The 16,930-nt window shown below is 37.6% G+C and overlaps 1 protein-coding gene across 2 annotated transcripts in view; it reads left to right on the top strand.

The window, feature by feature from the left end:
* Nucleotides 1–16,930, top strand: part of SEL1L3 (SEL1L family member 3) — a 117,228-nt gene that overhangs the window by 16,306 nt on the left and 83,992 nt on the right. For both annotated transcript variants that reach the window (XM_027836698.1, XM_027836699.1), the window contains exons 3-5: nucleotides 10,281–10,407; nucleotides 13,507–13,628; nucleotides 13,918–14,033. In XM_027836698.1, the coding sequence (XP_027692499.1) occupies nucleotides 10,281–10,407; nucleotides 13,507–13,628; nucleotides 13,918–14,033 (365 nt within the window). The remainder of the gene's footprint in view (nucleotides 1–10,280; nucleotides 10,408–13,506; nucleotides 13,629–13,917; nucleotides 14,034–16,930) is intronic.

The following is a 16,930-nucleotide window of genomic DNA, read 5'->3' as shown; positions in this document are numbered from 1 at the left end:
TGTACACACATATTTATTTTACTTTCCTTTTGCTCTATAGAAATATTCAGGATGAGTCAAAGTCTCTTTGCACCTGTGGCAGATTAGTATTATTAGAGAGTTCTTTCACCCACATATAAGCAGGTTTCTTATGTTAATTTAAAAGATGGCCATGTCCCAAATGCCATGTGCTTATGGACTCTTTCTCTACATCTTCTTTAAGGAAAAGCCTCCTCCCTTATAATTGTATCCTCATAGGTACAACACTGGCAATTTTGCTCAATCCTTAGACTCCATGCTTGTCTGTAAGCCTAGAAGAATAATCACAAATGCTGAAATCCCATAACAAATTCCAGTTGATGTCATACCACTCTGCTGGAAGCATTGGTGTTAGAAGATGGCTCTGACTTATCACTCTAGGCTGATCGAATCATACAATCAGTTGCACAATATCCCCAAATTAACACTTGTCTTTCCTTACATGGTGGGATGTGTCTAGCCAAAAAAAAAAAATGCCTGAATAATTAAAACCATTCTCAAGTACTGTGGTGCAGTGAAAGAGGGCTGAGCGAAATCCCAGCTCTGCCACTTCCTACTACCCATATGACTTTGGACAAGCCACTGAACTTTTCTGTACCTCAGTTTCATCATTTGTAAACTGAAAGAGTTGACTAGCTGACCTCTGAAGTTCCTTCTACCTCCAGATCTAGATCATAATCCATCAACATGAGTTGGTCAATGAATATGATCTACCGATATGACCCCAGAAAGGCTGACTTTTGTGAGTAAATTCCATTGCTATTTCGGAAGGCACTCGCCATGTTAGCTTGGACTCGCTATGCTTAGCACAGTCAGAAATTGTTAGGATGAGAGCATTAGCTTGAAGCTATGCCTAGTGGCCTGGAATTGGTTCAAATATTGAAAATCCAAGAAGCACGTGCTAAGCTATTTGATCTAACCCACCAAAGGCACCTATTTTTCCATGAGATATGAGTAAGAATCCTTAGTCATGACTCCATATTGATTTTGCAGAATCACTACAGGGGAAGAACTCCTCAATTGTATTAGACACCTTCTAATGACTCATATATTCATGGAATCAGATTTGTAAGGGACCATCAAAATCATCTCATACAAACCAAACACTATTTATCTTCTTTTCATTGATATCCTTTAGTTTGACCTCAACTTCATCTCCAAATATATACCTCCCCCTTTGTTCCCCAGCAAGCCATCCATTATAACAAATAGCAAAGAGAAAGAGGAAATAAAAGCATGTCAATAAAACTAAACAACACATCAGCCGTGTCTGATAGTATACGTTATGTTCCACACCCATAGTTTCCAACCTCTGCAAAGTAGGGAAGGAGATGTAATGTCTTAGCTCTTTTTTCTGGGTCAAGCTTGGTCATTATAATTACATAGTGTTCACTTGGACTTTTTGTTATTTTTCAATTTATGTTACTATAGTCTTGTGTGTATTATTTTTATGAGTCTGCTTACTTCAATCTGCATTTGTTCATGTGAGTTTTCCTATACTTATCCAAGTTCTTTGTATGAATCATTTTTTAAAAAACAATAATACTCCATTACATTCATGTACCACAAATTCCTTAGACAGTTTCTAATCATTTTCATATACTTTGCTTTAAGTTTTTTGCTACCACAAAAAGTCCTGCTGTGAATATTTTGTTGTGTATGGTTTATCTCTTTCTATCTTTTACCTCCTTGGGGTGAATGTCTAACAGTGAGATTTCTAGATCAAAAGACAGGTCTTTTTAGTCACTTTAAAAAAAAAAGCATATTTCACATTCCTTTCCAGAGTGGACAGAGCAATTCACAACTCCACTGATAGTATATTAGTGTTACTGTGTTTCTACAGCCCCTCCACACTAGCAATTTCCATTTTTGTCATTTTTGCAATTTGCTGGGTAGCAGGTAATACCTCAGAGCTCCCCATTTCTATCATAAACCTCTTTTGTAGTCCTCAGAACTCTGTATCAATTATTTGTGACACAGATTGCCAGATACTGGATGATGCCTTGAACATAGTAGGTGCTTCAAATGATTAATTTGAATTGCATTTCTACTCTTTTACCAATGTGTTTTATCACCCTTGGGAAAATGCTACACCTAAAGGGGTGGCAGGAACTATTAAAGATGCCCTGAAATCATTTTTGGGAGATTGGGCACTAAGTCTTGTCATATTTCTAATTGCTTACCATAGCATTCTGTGCTTAATAGCAGGAACCAGTCCTGTTGACTTCCTTATGAGGTGATATGTCAATATTGCCTTTATTGTCTCCATCCAGACTTAAATGAAGATTTATAAGACAAAAACACATGCTTGATGAGACTATGTCAGCACATATTCTTCATTCATTTTTATCACAGGAGCTAATTTTTTCTAGGAAATGTGTAGCTGAATGAGATGTCTTCCTGCCATTATAATTAAGATCCCCAGGCCTGTGTAACAAAGCCAATAGGCTGGTGTGACATCACTGTTTTGATCACTTGTATAAGTGTACTTCCCAAGGTGACTTGAAAATAGCAGAACCATTAATAGCAAACCCTCCAGAGCCATCTGGCCTTGACTTTTAAGCCAAACTCCCAAGAACCACAAAATGAAATAAGTAATTATTCTTCTCCGACCTCTACAACTCTTGAAGTAGACTGAGTACCTTGTTATTTCTTTATCTACTAGTATAATACAGAGATAGACTAGCAAAAAAGGTATCACCCTCTTGCTCATTAAATCATTGTTAATTAAGTGGGGTAGAGATGTTATTTATGCCTTGGGGGATAAGGAAGTGCTGATCTTTCAAAGTTTATTATCTTCATTTCTTACTATTTCCTACTAGTGTTTTGGGGGTTTTTTTTGTTTGTTTTTTGGGTTTTTTTGCTATATTTGACTTATTATTATATAATAGTGCTTTCTAGGATAGAGCTTTGCCCTGAGTGTTTTTGCAGTATTAAAGGATTACCTTATGAAGGCCTGCTTGTTCCTTGTCTGTCACTGATGCCCAGCAGAACATAAATACTGATAAAACTCCATTATAACCAATGTCATTAGAAGAAGTCATTTATCAGTGACTTAGATGAATGCTTATCAAATTTCCAGATGGCTCAAAACTGAGCAAGCTAGCTAATAGGTTAGAAGAGAGTAGAAGAATTTTTTTTAAATCTAGACAGGCTAGAGCACTGGGCCAACTCCAGTAAAAGAGACATGTGAAAAGCGCCATACTTAGAGTCTAAAAATTAGCTGCACAAGTAGAAGATAGGGAGATGTGTCTAGACAGCTCAGGAGAAGAGAACTGGAATTCTCAAAGAACTACAAGCTTGCTGGGAGCCAACTATGGGCCATGGCTGCCCAAAGATCAGATGTAATCTTAGGCCATATTAACAGATGAGAAGTGTGCAGGATAAGCGAGTTTTCATTGTATTCTGTTCAGATTAACTCTGGCAATCAGTTCTGGGCAGGACAAGCACTGCCTGTTCTGTGTCCAACAGTGTGTTGGGTACTGGTGGTAATGAAGAGACAGTTCCTTCCTTCAAGAAACTTCCACTGCCCTTTGATGGTATAAGATCTTCACAGACAAGTAAATATGAGATACATTAAAAATAAATCCAAAGTGATTCAGAGCAGGGAATCAGGAAGTACTTCATAAAAAATGTGGATCTTGAGCTGAGCCTTCCAAGTGAACTAGATGCTTCAAGAGGCAAAGGTTACGGAGAAATTTCAGGCATGAGGGATAAAAACTCAAGAGCCAGGAAATGAAATGCTGTGTGTGGGAAACACCAAGTAAGCCAATTTTTCAGGAGCATAGACGGTGTGAGCAAGGGAAATATATAATCAGTCTACGAATAAAGGCTGGTAAAAGATGGTCAGAAGAGTATGTATTTATCCTAGAAGAAATGGAGAGCCAATTAAGCTTCTTGAACAGAGAAGTGACATAATCAGAGAAAGTTTATAGAGTTAAGATCAGAGGGCTTAGGCATGTCTGATGATTCTGCAAAGGAGACCTAGAAAGGAGTGGTCAGATAGATAGGAAGAGAAACATAATGGAGAAGTGTCAGAAAAGCCTAGGAAGGAGAGAGCCTCTAGAAGAAGTGGGGTGACAAGTTGGAGTCTGTTCCCAAGGAGGACAATGTGAGTGAGAGGGGCTCAACAGCATAGAGGACAGTGTGCTGGACTTGGGAGTCTGGAGAAACCTGAGCTCAGATTCTGAATCTGATGCTATTAGCTGTGTGACATTGGGCCAGCCACTTCAACTCTATGGATCTGTTCCTTCATCTGTAACACATGGATGATAATATCTATAGCACTGGCTTCACAGAGTTTTTGTGAGGATTAAATGAGATCACATTATCTCATATCACATGATCATGATATTAAGTGCTTTTACGTATCAAGTATAATTATTGTTATTGTTATGTAAGGACTTGGAATTATGTCATATAAGATGAGTTAAAAGAATTTTAGGAATGTTTATCTTGTCAAGGAGAAGACGATAGATTTTTTCCAAATATTTGAAGGATCTTATATGGAAGAGGTGTTAAATTTATTTTGTCTAGCTCCAGAAGGCAGAACTAGGAAAAGCTATGCAGATTTCAGTTCAGATTAAGGAATAATTTCTTGACAATTAGAGCTATCTAAATATGGACTTTTGAGGTAGTGAGCACTCCATAGCTAGAAGTACTTGAACAGAAACTGAATGACCATTTGTGAGGGATTTTATAGAGTGGCTTCACATTTCAGATAGGGGTTGGACTAGAAGATTTCTAAGGTTCCATGACCTATGGGAAAGATTCTATGTAATTCTGTATTAAGCTATTTCCATCTTCCATCAGATGGACCATAGAAATACTTTTCTGGAATTTTGATTCAAAGAAATACTTCACAATGAATAATTTGAGATAGTGTTTTATCTGATTTTTATCTTTTCTATAGAAAAGTATTTGTGCTTTGTAAGCAGGGAAATGAAAGCTTAACTATAGTTGAACTCTTCAGTTCTTCTGACCTGTCAAATGGCAATTACTGATTAATTCCACCCCCCCACTCCCTGTTTTTACTCTACCTCACATATAACTTTCCAACAGAAAAACCTATAGAAACTCTCAAAATATTCAACAACATACCAAAAAAGCCCAGAGACTCACAGTGGAGTAGATGACTTTGGGGTGTATGTGGCATTTAGATAAAAGCACAGAATCTCAGAACTAGAAGGGACCTCAAAAATCCATCTGGTCCTATCCATACTTAAATAAGGATCCTGTCTACAATACCACATAGCAAATGGTCATCTAATTTTTAATGGAAAACCTCTTAAGTGTGTTGGATCTTATAACCTCTCAAAAGGCAACTCATTTTACTTTTTGATCGCTCTAATTGTCAACAGTTTTTTTCTTTCTAACAAACCTACATCCACCTTTCTGCAACTTCTACCACTGTCCCTGGTCCTGTGCTCTGAGGCCCAGCAGGACAGTTCCATTCTCTTTTCCATGCAATAGCCTACAGATAGTTGGACACAACTATCATGTTCCCTCCCTAATTTGTCCCTTTTCCAAGCTAAATATCCCCAATTCCTTCAGCTAGTTCTCATGTGGTCTGGCCAAAGTTCCTTCATCATTTTTGTTACTTCCTTTGGACACTTTCAAAATTATTAACTTAAAATGTAGTGCCCAGAACTGAAAAGAATAATAACTAACATTTGTATAGCACTTACTATGTGCCAGGCACTGTGCTAAACACAATGATCATCTCATTTGGTCCTCACAACTATCCTAGGAGGTACGTGCTATTATTATCCCCCATTTTATAAATGAGGATACTGAGGCAAACAGAGGTTTGTGCCCAGGGTCACAGAACTAGTAAGTAAATTTGAGGTAGGATTTGAACTGAGGTCATTGTAACTCCAGGCCCAGAGCTCTATGCACTATGGGGCTACCTAGCTGCCAATACTCCATATGAAGTCTGACTAAGACAGAATAGTATGGGGGGATTATCACCTTCCTTTTTCTGGTTACTATCTAAAAAGTCTAAGACCACATTAGCTTTCTTGTGTGTGGCATGCTTTGACTTATTTTGAGCTTCCAATTCACTAAAAAAAAAGCCCCAGATCTTTTTCTAATGAATTACTGTTTAGTCAGGACTCCCTGGTCAACTTGGGAAGTTGATTTTTTAAACTTTTAGTGAAGAATTTATATTTATCTGAATAAATTCAATCTAACCCATTTTCTAGCATTTTGAGTCATTTTTTGGGGATCTCAATTCTGTAATCCAGCATATTAACATGCCTCCTGGCATTGGGTCATTTTCAAATTTGAGTTCCTTCCATCCCATACTAAGCTTCAGCCGGTCCTCAGCCTGTCCTTTTCTTTTCATGGACTAATTCAGTCCAGAGCTCCAAGGTATCTGCACTGTTTCAGCTATAGACTTAGAATGTGATTTCTAGGGATGTATTAATTTTTAACAAAACTCCTTTGCAGCAAAAATAATTAGGGGGCCTGCAGATTTTGTGGTAATGGGATTTTAACTATCCCTATAAAAATGTCAGTTCATGCTGTGGCTTTCTGCAGGTAAGCGACATACCATTACTGCAGTTTTGTAATTGTTGGCTTTCAAAAAACCTAAACATTTGCTACATAACTTTTTTTTTCTTAAATCTCAGTTGCTTTCATTCTTTTATTATCCAGCCTCACTTTATTCTAGAATCACAAACTTAACTCTAAACACCCAGGAGGGAAGGGAAGACCTCTGAAGATTCCCCTAGCCCTGTGACTCTATGTATTAAATAAGACATAGATTCACAGACCTATGAGACTTCAGAGGGTCACCTTGTCCTTTTCCCTGACTTTGAGGCAGCTGAGGCTACACCAGGAGTGGGGAACCTGTGGCCTCGAGGCTCCATTTACAAGGGTTTTTGTTCCCCTCCCCACCACCACCTCAGACTATTTCTGGTTTCTCCATATTCCTCCTAAAATGTGGACAAAATAATAAGGCTTCTTTGTGCTGTGCTGCATTGTAAGAAACGTGTCTGGTTACATGAAAATCTGACTTCTCATAGGATGGAGAAGATTCTGGATGGCTTTTGTGTTAATGCTGTTCTTATAGAGGAGCAACAGCACACTCTGTGCCTAATGGTTCCTTTTAGTAGACTTGTGATCTGAATGAGTAGTGGTGTGGCTCACATCCTATTCTGCCATGTCTTAGTTTATTCATAGAATCACAGAATGTCAGAGTTAGAAGAGACCTCGATGGCCATCTAGTCCAGCCCATCCATACCCAGAAAAAACAATCCCCTCTACGACTCATCCAGCAACTGGTCATTCAGCCTTTGCTTGAAGATTTCCAATGAAGGGGAACTCACCACTTTCTAATAACATTTATTGTGTTACCTTGGGCAAATCACTTAATCTTTCAATGCTCCAGAAAATTCCCTATGATTTCATAGGTTCCCACATTCCCATGCTGATGAAATCACAGAACCTTGCACATTTTTGCATGATCTAAATAAAATGAACAAGAGTGTTGATGATGCTTTTTAAAGATTCGTGACATTTTGGTATAATCTTTATCTTGGCATCTTGGCATAGCCAAGTAACCTCATGCCAGGTGCACCTATCAAATCAAAGTTCTTTCAGAGGAACTGGATTTGGGGAAGGAATTTGAAAGAATAAACTATGGTATAGTGGAAAGAATACTGCAAAAGGGAAGAAGGGGACCTGGGTTCTAATCCAGGCTCTTACAAGCTAGGACACCTTAGTGAAGTCATTTAACAATTTTGAATCCCATTTTCCTCATCTATAAAATAAAAATGTTAGACTAGAGCAGCTAAATAGTCCCTTCCAGCAGTAAAATCCATGGATGATAAAGTTGACTGATTACTTCTCAATCCAATTAGAAGTAAACAGTAGAAAGGAAGCCATAACATTATCTGTCATAACCCTGAATCTCCAAATTATATGGTTGTTGAAGCTCCAGGCACAAGGTCTAGTTTTTCCATTTCAGAAGGAAATCACCATTAATTTGGATTTGTTGGATGGTCTGTGGGGTGCTTTAAAATTAGTTTAGACCCTCAGGTCTAATTTTTTTTCCTATGTAATCTTTTATTGCAGGACCCCCTTCCCCAGTTGCTATCTTTTTAATCCCAGGTTACAGGAGACCCACATCAACACTCACTAATTTTACCTTCTTTTTTTCTTTTGTCTTTTTTTCAGTTTAGAAACCTTTGTTGAGCCCATATTACTAGAGTCAGGTTGGAAAGCAGTAAAATCCTTTTCCCATTTGATAAATGTTCCTACTGCACACTAGATAACTCAACAGCTATTACTAACAGAAGGTTTCCTAGGGGTCCAATTTAGCCATCTGTCTGTCTTATGTATCACACAACCCCATGGATGCCAAACTAAGGTTCAGCTGACTTGAACCTGATGGGTGAAATTGGTCCAGTTTCTCTAAAAATCTCTTGTGGCATTTCCAGTCCTTTGGCCAAATTCCCTTAGGCAGATCGGAAAGTTGAGAGTGCCCATTCCCACCGTGGTGTCTGAATGGGAAAGGTGAGGCTGCAGGTCTCCTGTTAGCTTTGATAACCACACAGTCCTCTACTCCCCAGTGGGTTGACCTGTTAACACAGCAGGTGGATTTTCCAGAAGCTGATTGCAAAAATTTGGCTCATTTAATTATATTAAATATGTATATTGTTGTCTATGATGTTGCACTGTGCTTTGGTGACTTCCCAGTTAGAACAAACCAGAGATTCTTTTCTTTCTATAACTGAGAATTTTCTGCTTTGATGAGCCAGACTTCTGATACCCTAGGTCTCATCAGGAGGCTCTGTTGTTTAGTGCTAACATTTGCATTTGGTGCATTGCACAGTGGCTCTATCTTCTACTTTCCTAAATGGAGCCCTGCTAAATAGGATGATTTGAATACTTTAGTAGAGATAGTTTGTGTTCCCTGTAGAGTTTATCAAACTAAGCCCAAAGAGTATTTTAAGAAAACAAATGAGAGGCAACAAGAAAATGAAATTTGGACTCAGAGAATATGAGTTTGAATCTTGTCCCTACTATTAACTAGCTGTGGGATGTTGGCCAAGTCATTTTTTACTTCTTTGGTCCTCAGCTTTCTCATCTTTAGGTTGGGAGAATTGGATTCAAAGATTCCTAAACTTATTTGGTCTACTGGCCCCTTTTTAAAAAAAAATTACTTAGCACCTTCCCCAGAAATCTGCTTTCTCTAACTCTTTAATGGTTTTTTTTAAAATTTGCATCATTTCAAAAAAATATAAAATTTTTTAAAAAAATGACTCATCTTAAATTTAATAATTTATTTTAAATTTGTAGGTTTTTTCCTGCATTGAAATTTTGATCATGCAATATTGCTTCATGTAACTGTATAGTATCATATTGTAACAAGTCATTACATGATCATATTCCTGTCAGTGTATGCTGGACTTCCTGATAATGCAAGATATGCTTGCCTGCCAACACTAGCTTGTTAAGACCTGTCAGTGGACTTGACCACTGATCAGTTATAACTTGCATTTTGTGTGTATTATTTGGAAAATAATATAATCACTATGATTTTAATTCTGTTACACAACAGATGAAACATATAAGAACGGTTTTTCAAAATTTTCTTATCTTCTCTTCTTTCCTTATGCTTCTACTACCCCTTCATTTTTATTCATTGCCCCCCAGTTGCACCTGAGGCTACTACCTCCCCCCTGGATTGTTCCAGCACCCCCCAGATGGAGATATGGTCCACCTTGGGAACTTACGGATTAGATGAACTCCAAGTTATCTCCCAGCTGTAAATCTACAATCCTGTGATTCCAGGAATTAGTTCAGTGACCTTATTTCCATAGGAAAATAAATGTCTAGTGAGTCCAATGACTAGCCATATCTAGTTGTTGGTTGGGATTAACTGAGTTAACCCAGATCTGCCTTGAAGGTTCTGCCTGTGTACCTCACTGTGCCTCCCAGAGACACAGAGTATAAATTCCCCCACCTCTGCAAAGTCATGATACACCTGGCTTAAGGGATTTTGCATGTTAGAGGATGAGGATACCTAAATGCATAGAATTTCTCTGAACAGCAAACCAGCTACACTGAGTCTCCAAGTTAGAATAAAGGAACTATACAAATCTCAAGGGTTCTCATTATCCTATGAGTCAAGTTTTGTACAGTTTGGGATTTTTTTTGCCTGTCTTCAAAAATATTTCCTCTAAGTATTTAGTTTGATGGGTAACATGGGTTTTCACATGATCATTTAAACTGAAAATTTTTGTTATTTTCAGATGTGGTCAATATTCTCAGCTTTCCCTATGCATCTAGTGGAGAAAACACGGGAATTGTGAAAAAGTTCCAGAGGTTTCAGAACAGAGAGCTTGAGGCAACCAGACGCCAGCGTATTGATTACCCAATGTGAGTATAGAGAATATAAACCAGAGGCCAGTGGTGCTCATTGACTCTCCCTGGGGAATATACTCAGTCTAATGCAGTCTTTTAAAAGACATGCATTTTTTAATACATTCTTTAAAAGGTCAATATCTGTGTAACCTAAATTAAGGTCTATAAGTCCTAAAACAGCTCCGTAGGCCTGGAAGGCCCAATTTTCCTGAATTATTGTGAACTCTCAGCTATTCTTTGGTTTAGTTAAATTGGGGGAAAAGATTTTTATTTTCAATTAGTTTTATTGGTGACTTTTGTTTTTACATAGCAGTCATTTTCATATGTAGCCACCTCCATCCTTACACCCATCCAAGTATTTAACCTTCCATTAAAGCAGAGAAAAATTTGTTCAGTTGTTTTTCAGTTGTGTCCAACTCTCTGTGACTCCATTTGGGGTTTTCTTGGTGAAGATACTGGAGTGGATTGCCATTTCCTTTTTTCAGCTCATTTTAAAGATGAGGAAACTGAGTCAAACAGGGTTAAAGACTTTCCTAGAGTCACACAGCTAGGAAGCACCCGAGGCCAGAATTCAACTCAGATAGATGAGTCTTCCTGACTTTAGTACTCTATTCCCTGTGCTGCCTAGCTGCCCAAACAGAAAAATAGTTAAATAAAAATGCCCATATAATGATTGCATCTGATCAATTATATAATTCATTGCAAAGTAGTCCCCCAACTTTTTGCCAAGAGAAATGTTTCATGATCTACTTTCTGGGACCAAGATTGGTCATTAGAATTACTCAAAGTCTAACTTTATTTTCATGCTATTTTCTTATACATTATTGCTTTTTTTTTTATTTTATATATCCGACAAGACTAATGACAATAGGAAAAAGGCCTGAGGCCAAGGGCTGATGCCACATGAAGATTTCAGATGTAGCTCTCTAGTCAGCACTTTTTCTGCCTTCCACTCTGCCCTTCCTAGGTCAAAGACTTAGAAAGTTGGGCAACTTTTGATTTTCTTCATTGATTCCAGTAAAACATGCATTTTCTTTCAGCTACATTGAGGGATGCCTCCTTGGACTGGATGGATTTAGCAGAGTGATTTAATCCTTCCCATGTTGCTGGGATATAGATAGATCTTTAGTCAGTTTAGTGAGCGTATGTTATTGCTAAGCTTCCTTGTAATAACTTATCTTCATGAGCTTTCTCAGCTGGGTGGTCAGGAGGGAGCTATGTGGTTCCATCTGTTTGAATATCTCACCACTGATTTTTGATATCAGACTGTCAAGCCCTGGACATTCTGAAGGATTCTGGTACAGTTATACCTTGGAGATATTGCAGACCAACCCAATAAAGTGAATATCACAAAAAAGCAAGTCACATGGATTTTTTGGTTTCCTAGTATGAAATGTTTACACTGTTCTGTAGTCTATTAAGCATGTAATAATATTATGTCTAAAAATACCAATGTACACACATTAATTTAAAAAAAAACTTTATTGCAAAATGAAATGCTAACCATCATCTGAGCCTTTAGCAAGTTGTAATCTTTTTGCTAGTAGAGGGTCTTGCCCCAGTGTTGATGGCTGCTGACTGATCAGGGTGGTGATTGCTGAAGGTTGGGGTGGCTGTGGCAATTTCTTAAAATAAGACATCAATGAAGTTTGAAATATCAATTGATTCTTTGTTTCACTTGAATACTTAGAGGCCATTATAGAATTATTAATTGGCCTAATTTCAATACTGTTGTGTCTCGGGGAATAGAGAAGTTCAAGGAGAGGGAGAGAAACACCTGACAAGTTGGTGGAGCGGTCAGAACACACATAATATTCATCGATTACATTTGCCATCTTAAATGGGGCAGTTCATGGTGCCCCAAAGCAATTACAATAGTAATATCAAAGATCAGTGATCACAGATTACTACAATAAATATAATGAAAAAGGTTGAAATATTGTGAGAATTACCAAAATGTAACATAGAGACATGATGTGAGCACAAGCTGTTGGAAAAATGGCGCCAATAGACTTGCTCAAAGCAGGATTGCCACAAACCTTCAATTTGTAAAAAACATAGTATTTACGAAATGTAATAAAGCAAAGCACAATAAAATGAGGTATGCCTGTATACCCTTCAACAACCTGAGGCTCTCTGAATCCTAACTCTTGTTGTGAATTAGTATTGTCATCAGTTTAGAGAACTCACCTACTGAACCATCCCTTACCCATATTTGTTTCAACCTGGACCAATGATTATTAAGCTAAAAGTGCCTATTATATATATACTCTTTATAGTACTATAACTTTCTGGTTAAATGTACATTAGATACTTTTCTGTCACACTTTATTAATCACAAAATGTAAAATATTACTTTTTAAAATAAGATGACCCAAGTCCAAGAAAGAAAATGATCACTCAAGTTCTGTAATACTTGCTAGGCTCTGGGGATACAGAGAAAAAACAAAACATCAGCAACCTTCATGGAGCTCGTATTCTGCCAGAAAAACTTATATTTGCAATATTTGTTCCATGTCAGTAAGCTGGAAATATGAAATTAAATAACCAAAATGAATGGAAATGCATGAAAACAATATACTCAACAACATAGCACTATCAATTATCATATGACGAATGCATGTTACAATCTAGTCTATTTTTCTTCTTTAAGATGTTTATCTTTGTAGGAAAGAAAAGGGATCAAAAGTCCTAATTGTGGTGTCATGTTATTGTTTTTAAGCACTCAAATTAGAATCACTGCTTATTAAATTATCTCTTACTAGCACCTAAATATTTATTTCCTCTTTAGCTTTGTAGCCTTAATCAAGGATAGAAATGACAGTCACCTGAGATTCTCAGAGAAACACAAAAACAGGGTTTACAGAAATGTCAGTTTGGATGTTGGAAGTGTACAATGAAGCCTCCCTCCTCTGTGGTACAGGTTAATGCGGTTTCCTTGTCTTGAGAAATCATACCTTGGTGCTCATCTCCCAAGCTATACTTGAAGACAAAATCATCCCTTTATTAGGAAGAAAATAATAGCTGTTGATAGCTGTTAACTATAATAACCTGTTCTTGGGTGAGACAAAGAAGCCAGTTTTCTTTCTTTTTTTCCCCCCTTTGCTCTTCCAGGTTTACCATTTCAGTATGGCTTTATTTACTCCATTATTGCAAAGCACATCTCTGTGGGATTCTGTATTTCGTTGATTCAAATGAAATGTATGGCACACCATCCTTATTTCTAACTGAAGAGGGTAAGTACAACACAATGACCTCAAAGAGCCATTGGAATTTTGTAAGGATTTCTCAAAAGAGAAGGCTTTATTAGCCTACTGGCTAATTCTAGAGTAAGGAAGCTAATATGCATAGACAATGATATTGCCCAGAGTGGAATGTTAACTTAAGTTGCCCAAGAGCTGGTCTAATTTTCCTATTCAACAAGAAATGAAGTTATCTTGTTAAAATATTTTTTGAAAAATACCAGAAAGTCCATTTTTATGCATAGCTTTCTGTCATTTGAAACTCATTTTTTTTTCTCGTTAGGTTACCTGCATATTCAAATGCATCTTGTCAAAGGGGAAGACCTTGCTGTGAAAACCAACTTTATCCTTCCATTGCAGAAGTGGTTTCGACTAGATATCTCTTTTAATGGAGGACAGGTAGGGTGTCAGTAGATAGTCCATAATCTATTTCATTCTCATCATCTGTGCCAATAAGGTGGCAGACTTGATTTTAGAGAGCAACAAAATATCCAGAAACAAATTTGTTGGAGAACTTAGTGAGCTTTCTAGACTGTCACAGGCATTCAGATCAGAACAGTCCTGTTTCACTACAGTCAAAAGCATCCCTTTTAAATGATATGAATGGAGAAGTAATCACACCAACAATACACTTACAATTATCTGGATTTATTCCCTTCCCCTTGAGGATCCAGCTCTACAAGGGTAAACATTTCAGCAGCCTCAATTATATTTCACATAGGGCCAGAAGAATACCCGAATTCAATCAAGTGATTGGGTTGACTAATAGGTCGTTGGTTAATTAACTGAGTGTTTTGACATCACATGGACTCAGCCATAAAGTTATAATTCTAGTGAGGAAAAGATCATTCAGACGTTTAGTGTCGTGAATCATTACAAACAGCAGTGCCATGCCCTCATGGCACAGATATGTCATGGCAAACCTATGAGTGTTGTCTTTGGAGCTAATTTCACCTTTTCACTGTATACAAAGTCAATATGTTATGTTTTCCTGGTTTCTTTATTCTTTTCACGAACCTTCATTATTGGTTTGTGGTTTTCTTGAAACAAAATTGGAAAGAGACTTTTTGTTTTTATTGTGTACTGAGTGATACCTGGTTTCACTCTTGGTTGTTGGTTTATGGTTTTTTTTTCCTTAGAGAAAAGGAAAATAATGTTAGAACTTGGTTCCTTTTTGGGAGACTTCTGTGAATAGCTTGGGATTTTTGTTTCATTGAAAGTGTCAGATGCCTCTGTTTAGCCCAGTTTCTAGTGTAAAAATTGTGATGCTATTTTGTTTTTGTGTATTTGTGTAAGAGTATATTCTTTGTATCTTTTATCAGTGTCACTCTTGTCCCCTAAGAGAAACATCAGGTTGGGGTTATGTATTGCTTCTGGAAATATTTAAATCACACAAAAATCAATCTTATTGAGTCCCTATTATTTGTAAGGTAACATGTTTCTTGTCCCTGGACCATAGGAGCTTGCAGTCTGGTAGGCAAGACAGGGCATCAAGATACAAACAGTCAAGGAGCTGCCAGGTGGAGCAGTGGATACAGTGCTGGGCCTGAAGTCAGGAAGGGTCCTCTTCCTAAGTTCAAATCTGGTTTCAGACACTTATTAACTGTGTGTACTTGGGCAAGTCACTTAACCTTGTTTGCCTCAGTTCTTTATCTGTAAAATGAGCTGGAGAAGGAAATGTCAAACCACTCCAGTATCTTTGCCAAGAAAACCCCAAATGGGGTCACAAAGAGTTGGACATGATTGAAACAACTGAACAACAACAAAAATAAACAATCAAAGATTGTTTCAGTTTCAGATGACCAAAACAGGGATGTCCCAAAGGCGTGCCCATGATTAATTGCCAACTGAACAGTACAGACAAAAATTGCCATAGGAGTTTATAGAAGGGAGAGATCACTAGGACTGGAGTGTGCCAGAGAAGGCTTTATAGAAGGGATGACATTTCTGCTGAGTTTTGCTAGGAGGGAAGAGAAAATGGATGAATGTGATTTGCATAGATGGAGAAAGTCATTCAAGATAGATGAAAAGCTGTGAATATAAATGGGAGCAGGGAAGAGTGCCATATTCAGGAGATACTGTGTAAACCAGTTTGACTTAAAGGGAGGATTCATGTGAGGAGTAGCAGAAAATGAAAGCAAAGAGGTAAGTTAGTGTGGTATGCACTCATACATATATACACATGTGTATTGCACATGCACACACACACATATATATATATATATTTTTATATTAAATAAAAGTGCTTCCCATTGGATTTCAGATCCTTCAAAACCACAGTCTCTCACAAATGGAAGAGCTTTTTATTTCATGTGTGAAGACTCGGGTTGTAAAGAAAATGTAAAGAAACTCAAATTCCAGGTTTTATTTAATTTAGGTTTTATTTAATAAGCAGTAGGGAGTCATTGAAAGTCTTTGAGCAGGGGAGTGACATGATGAAAGCAGTATTTTAGTTTGACTAATATGACTGCATTACACAGGGTCAAATGGAGCAGAGAAGACTGGAACCAGGGAAATGAGTTAAGAGTTTTAATTGGAAGTGGGTTATGTTGAGCTTCAAAGCGAGTACAGGTCTAAGAAATAGAGGCAGAAAGAAAATATGGGTAGGCTCTTTAAAAGATGATCAAAAACACAGACCAAAGAGCTCTTTTGTGTGAGCATAATTTGTAAAGTTTTTTCCACTTGCACAGGCAGGCATCCTCAGGCTTTTTCTGTTATGGAGTTACCAGTTCAATTATTTTGACAGATCATTTGACCAGTGGATTTAGTGAAGCAATTTGGGAGTTTAGTTGAAGAATAGATTCTTTTTGTTTTATTAAGCTGACCAATTATTTGATTGAATTAACCAAATTTATGAGTGGTTTTCTGTTCTGTAGACACTGAACCATTTAGCAGTTATCACCAGTAGCATCCTATTTGAGTATCATCAACAAGCACTAAGTCAGTACCTAGTGTGTACTTTCAGCATTCAGCTGTGCACTATGGGGAATACAACTAAATGAAAAGAAAAACTCCCTTCCTTTGGGAAGATTTACTGTTGTTGTTCAGTAGTGTTTGACTCTTCATGACCCTATTTAGAGTTTTCTTGGCAAACATACTGGAGTGGTTTGCCATTTCCTTCTCCAGCTCATTTTACAGATGAGAAGCTGAGGCAGACAAGCTCAAGTGCCTGGTCCAGAGTCACACAGCTAGTAAGTATCTAAGGCCAGATTTGAACTCATGAAGAGGAGTCTGCCTGACTACAGGCCCGGTGCCCCACTTAGTTGGCTGGGAAGCTTACATTCTCATTAATGGGA

This window comes from Vombatus ursinus, unplaced genomic scaffold (assembly GCF_900497805.2).
Source record: "Vombatus ursinus unplaced genomic scaffold, bare-nosed wombat genome assembly UNPS02014818.1, whole genome shotgun sequence".
Taxonomy (NCBI): domain Eukaryota; kingdom Metazoa; phylum Chordata; class Mammalia; order Diprotodontia; family Vombatidae; genus Vombatus; species Vombatus ursinus.
Note: the sequence above shows the minus strand (reverse complement) of the source record. Positions and strands in the feature narration are given on the sequence as shown.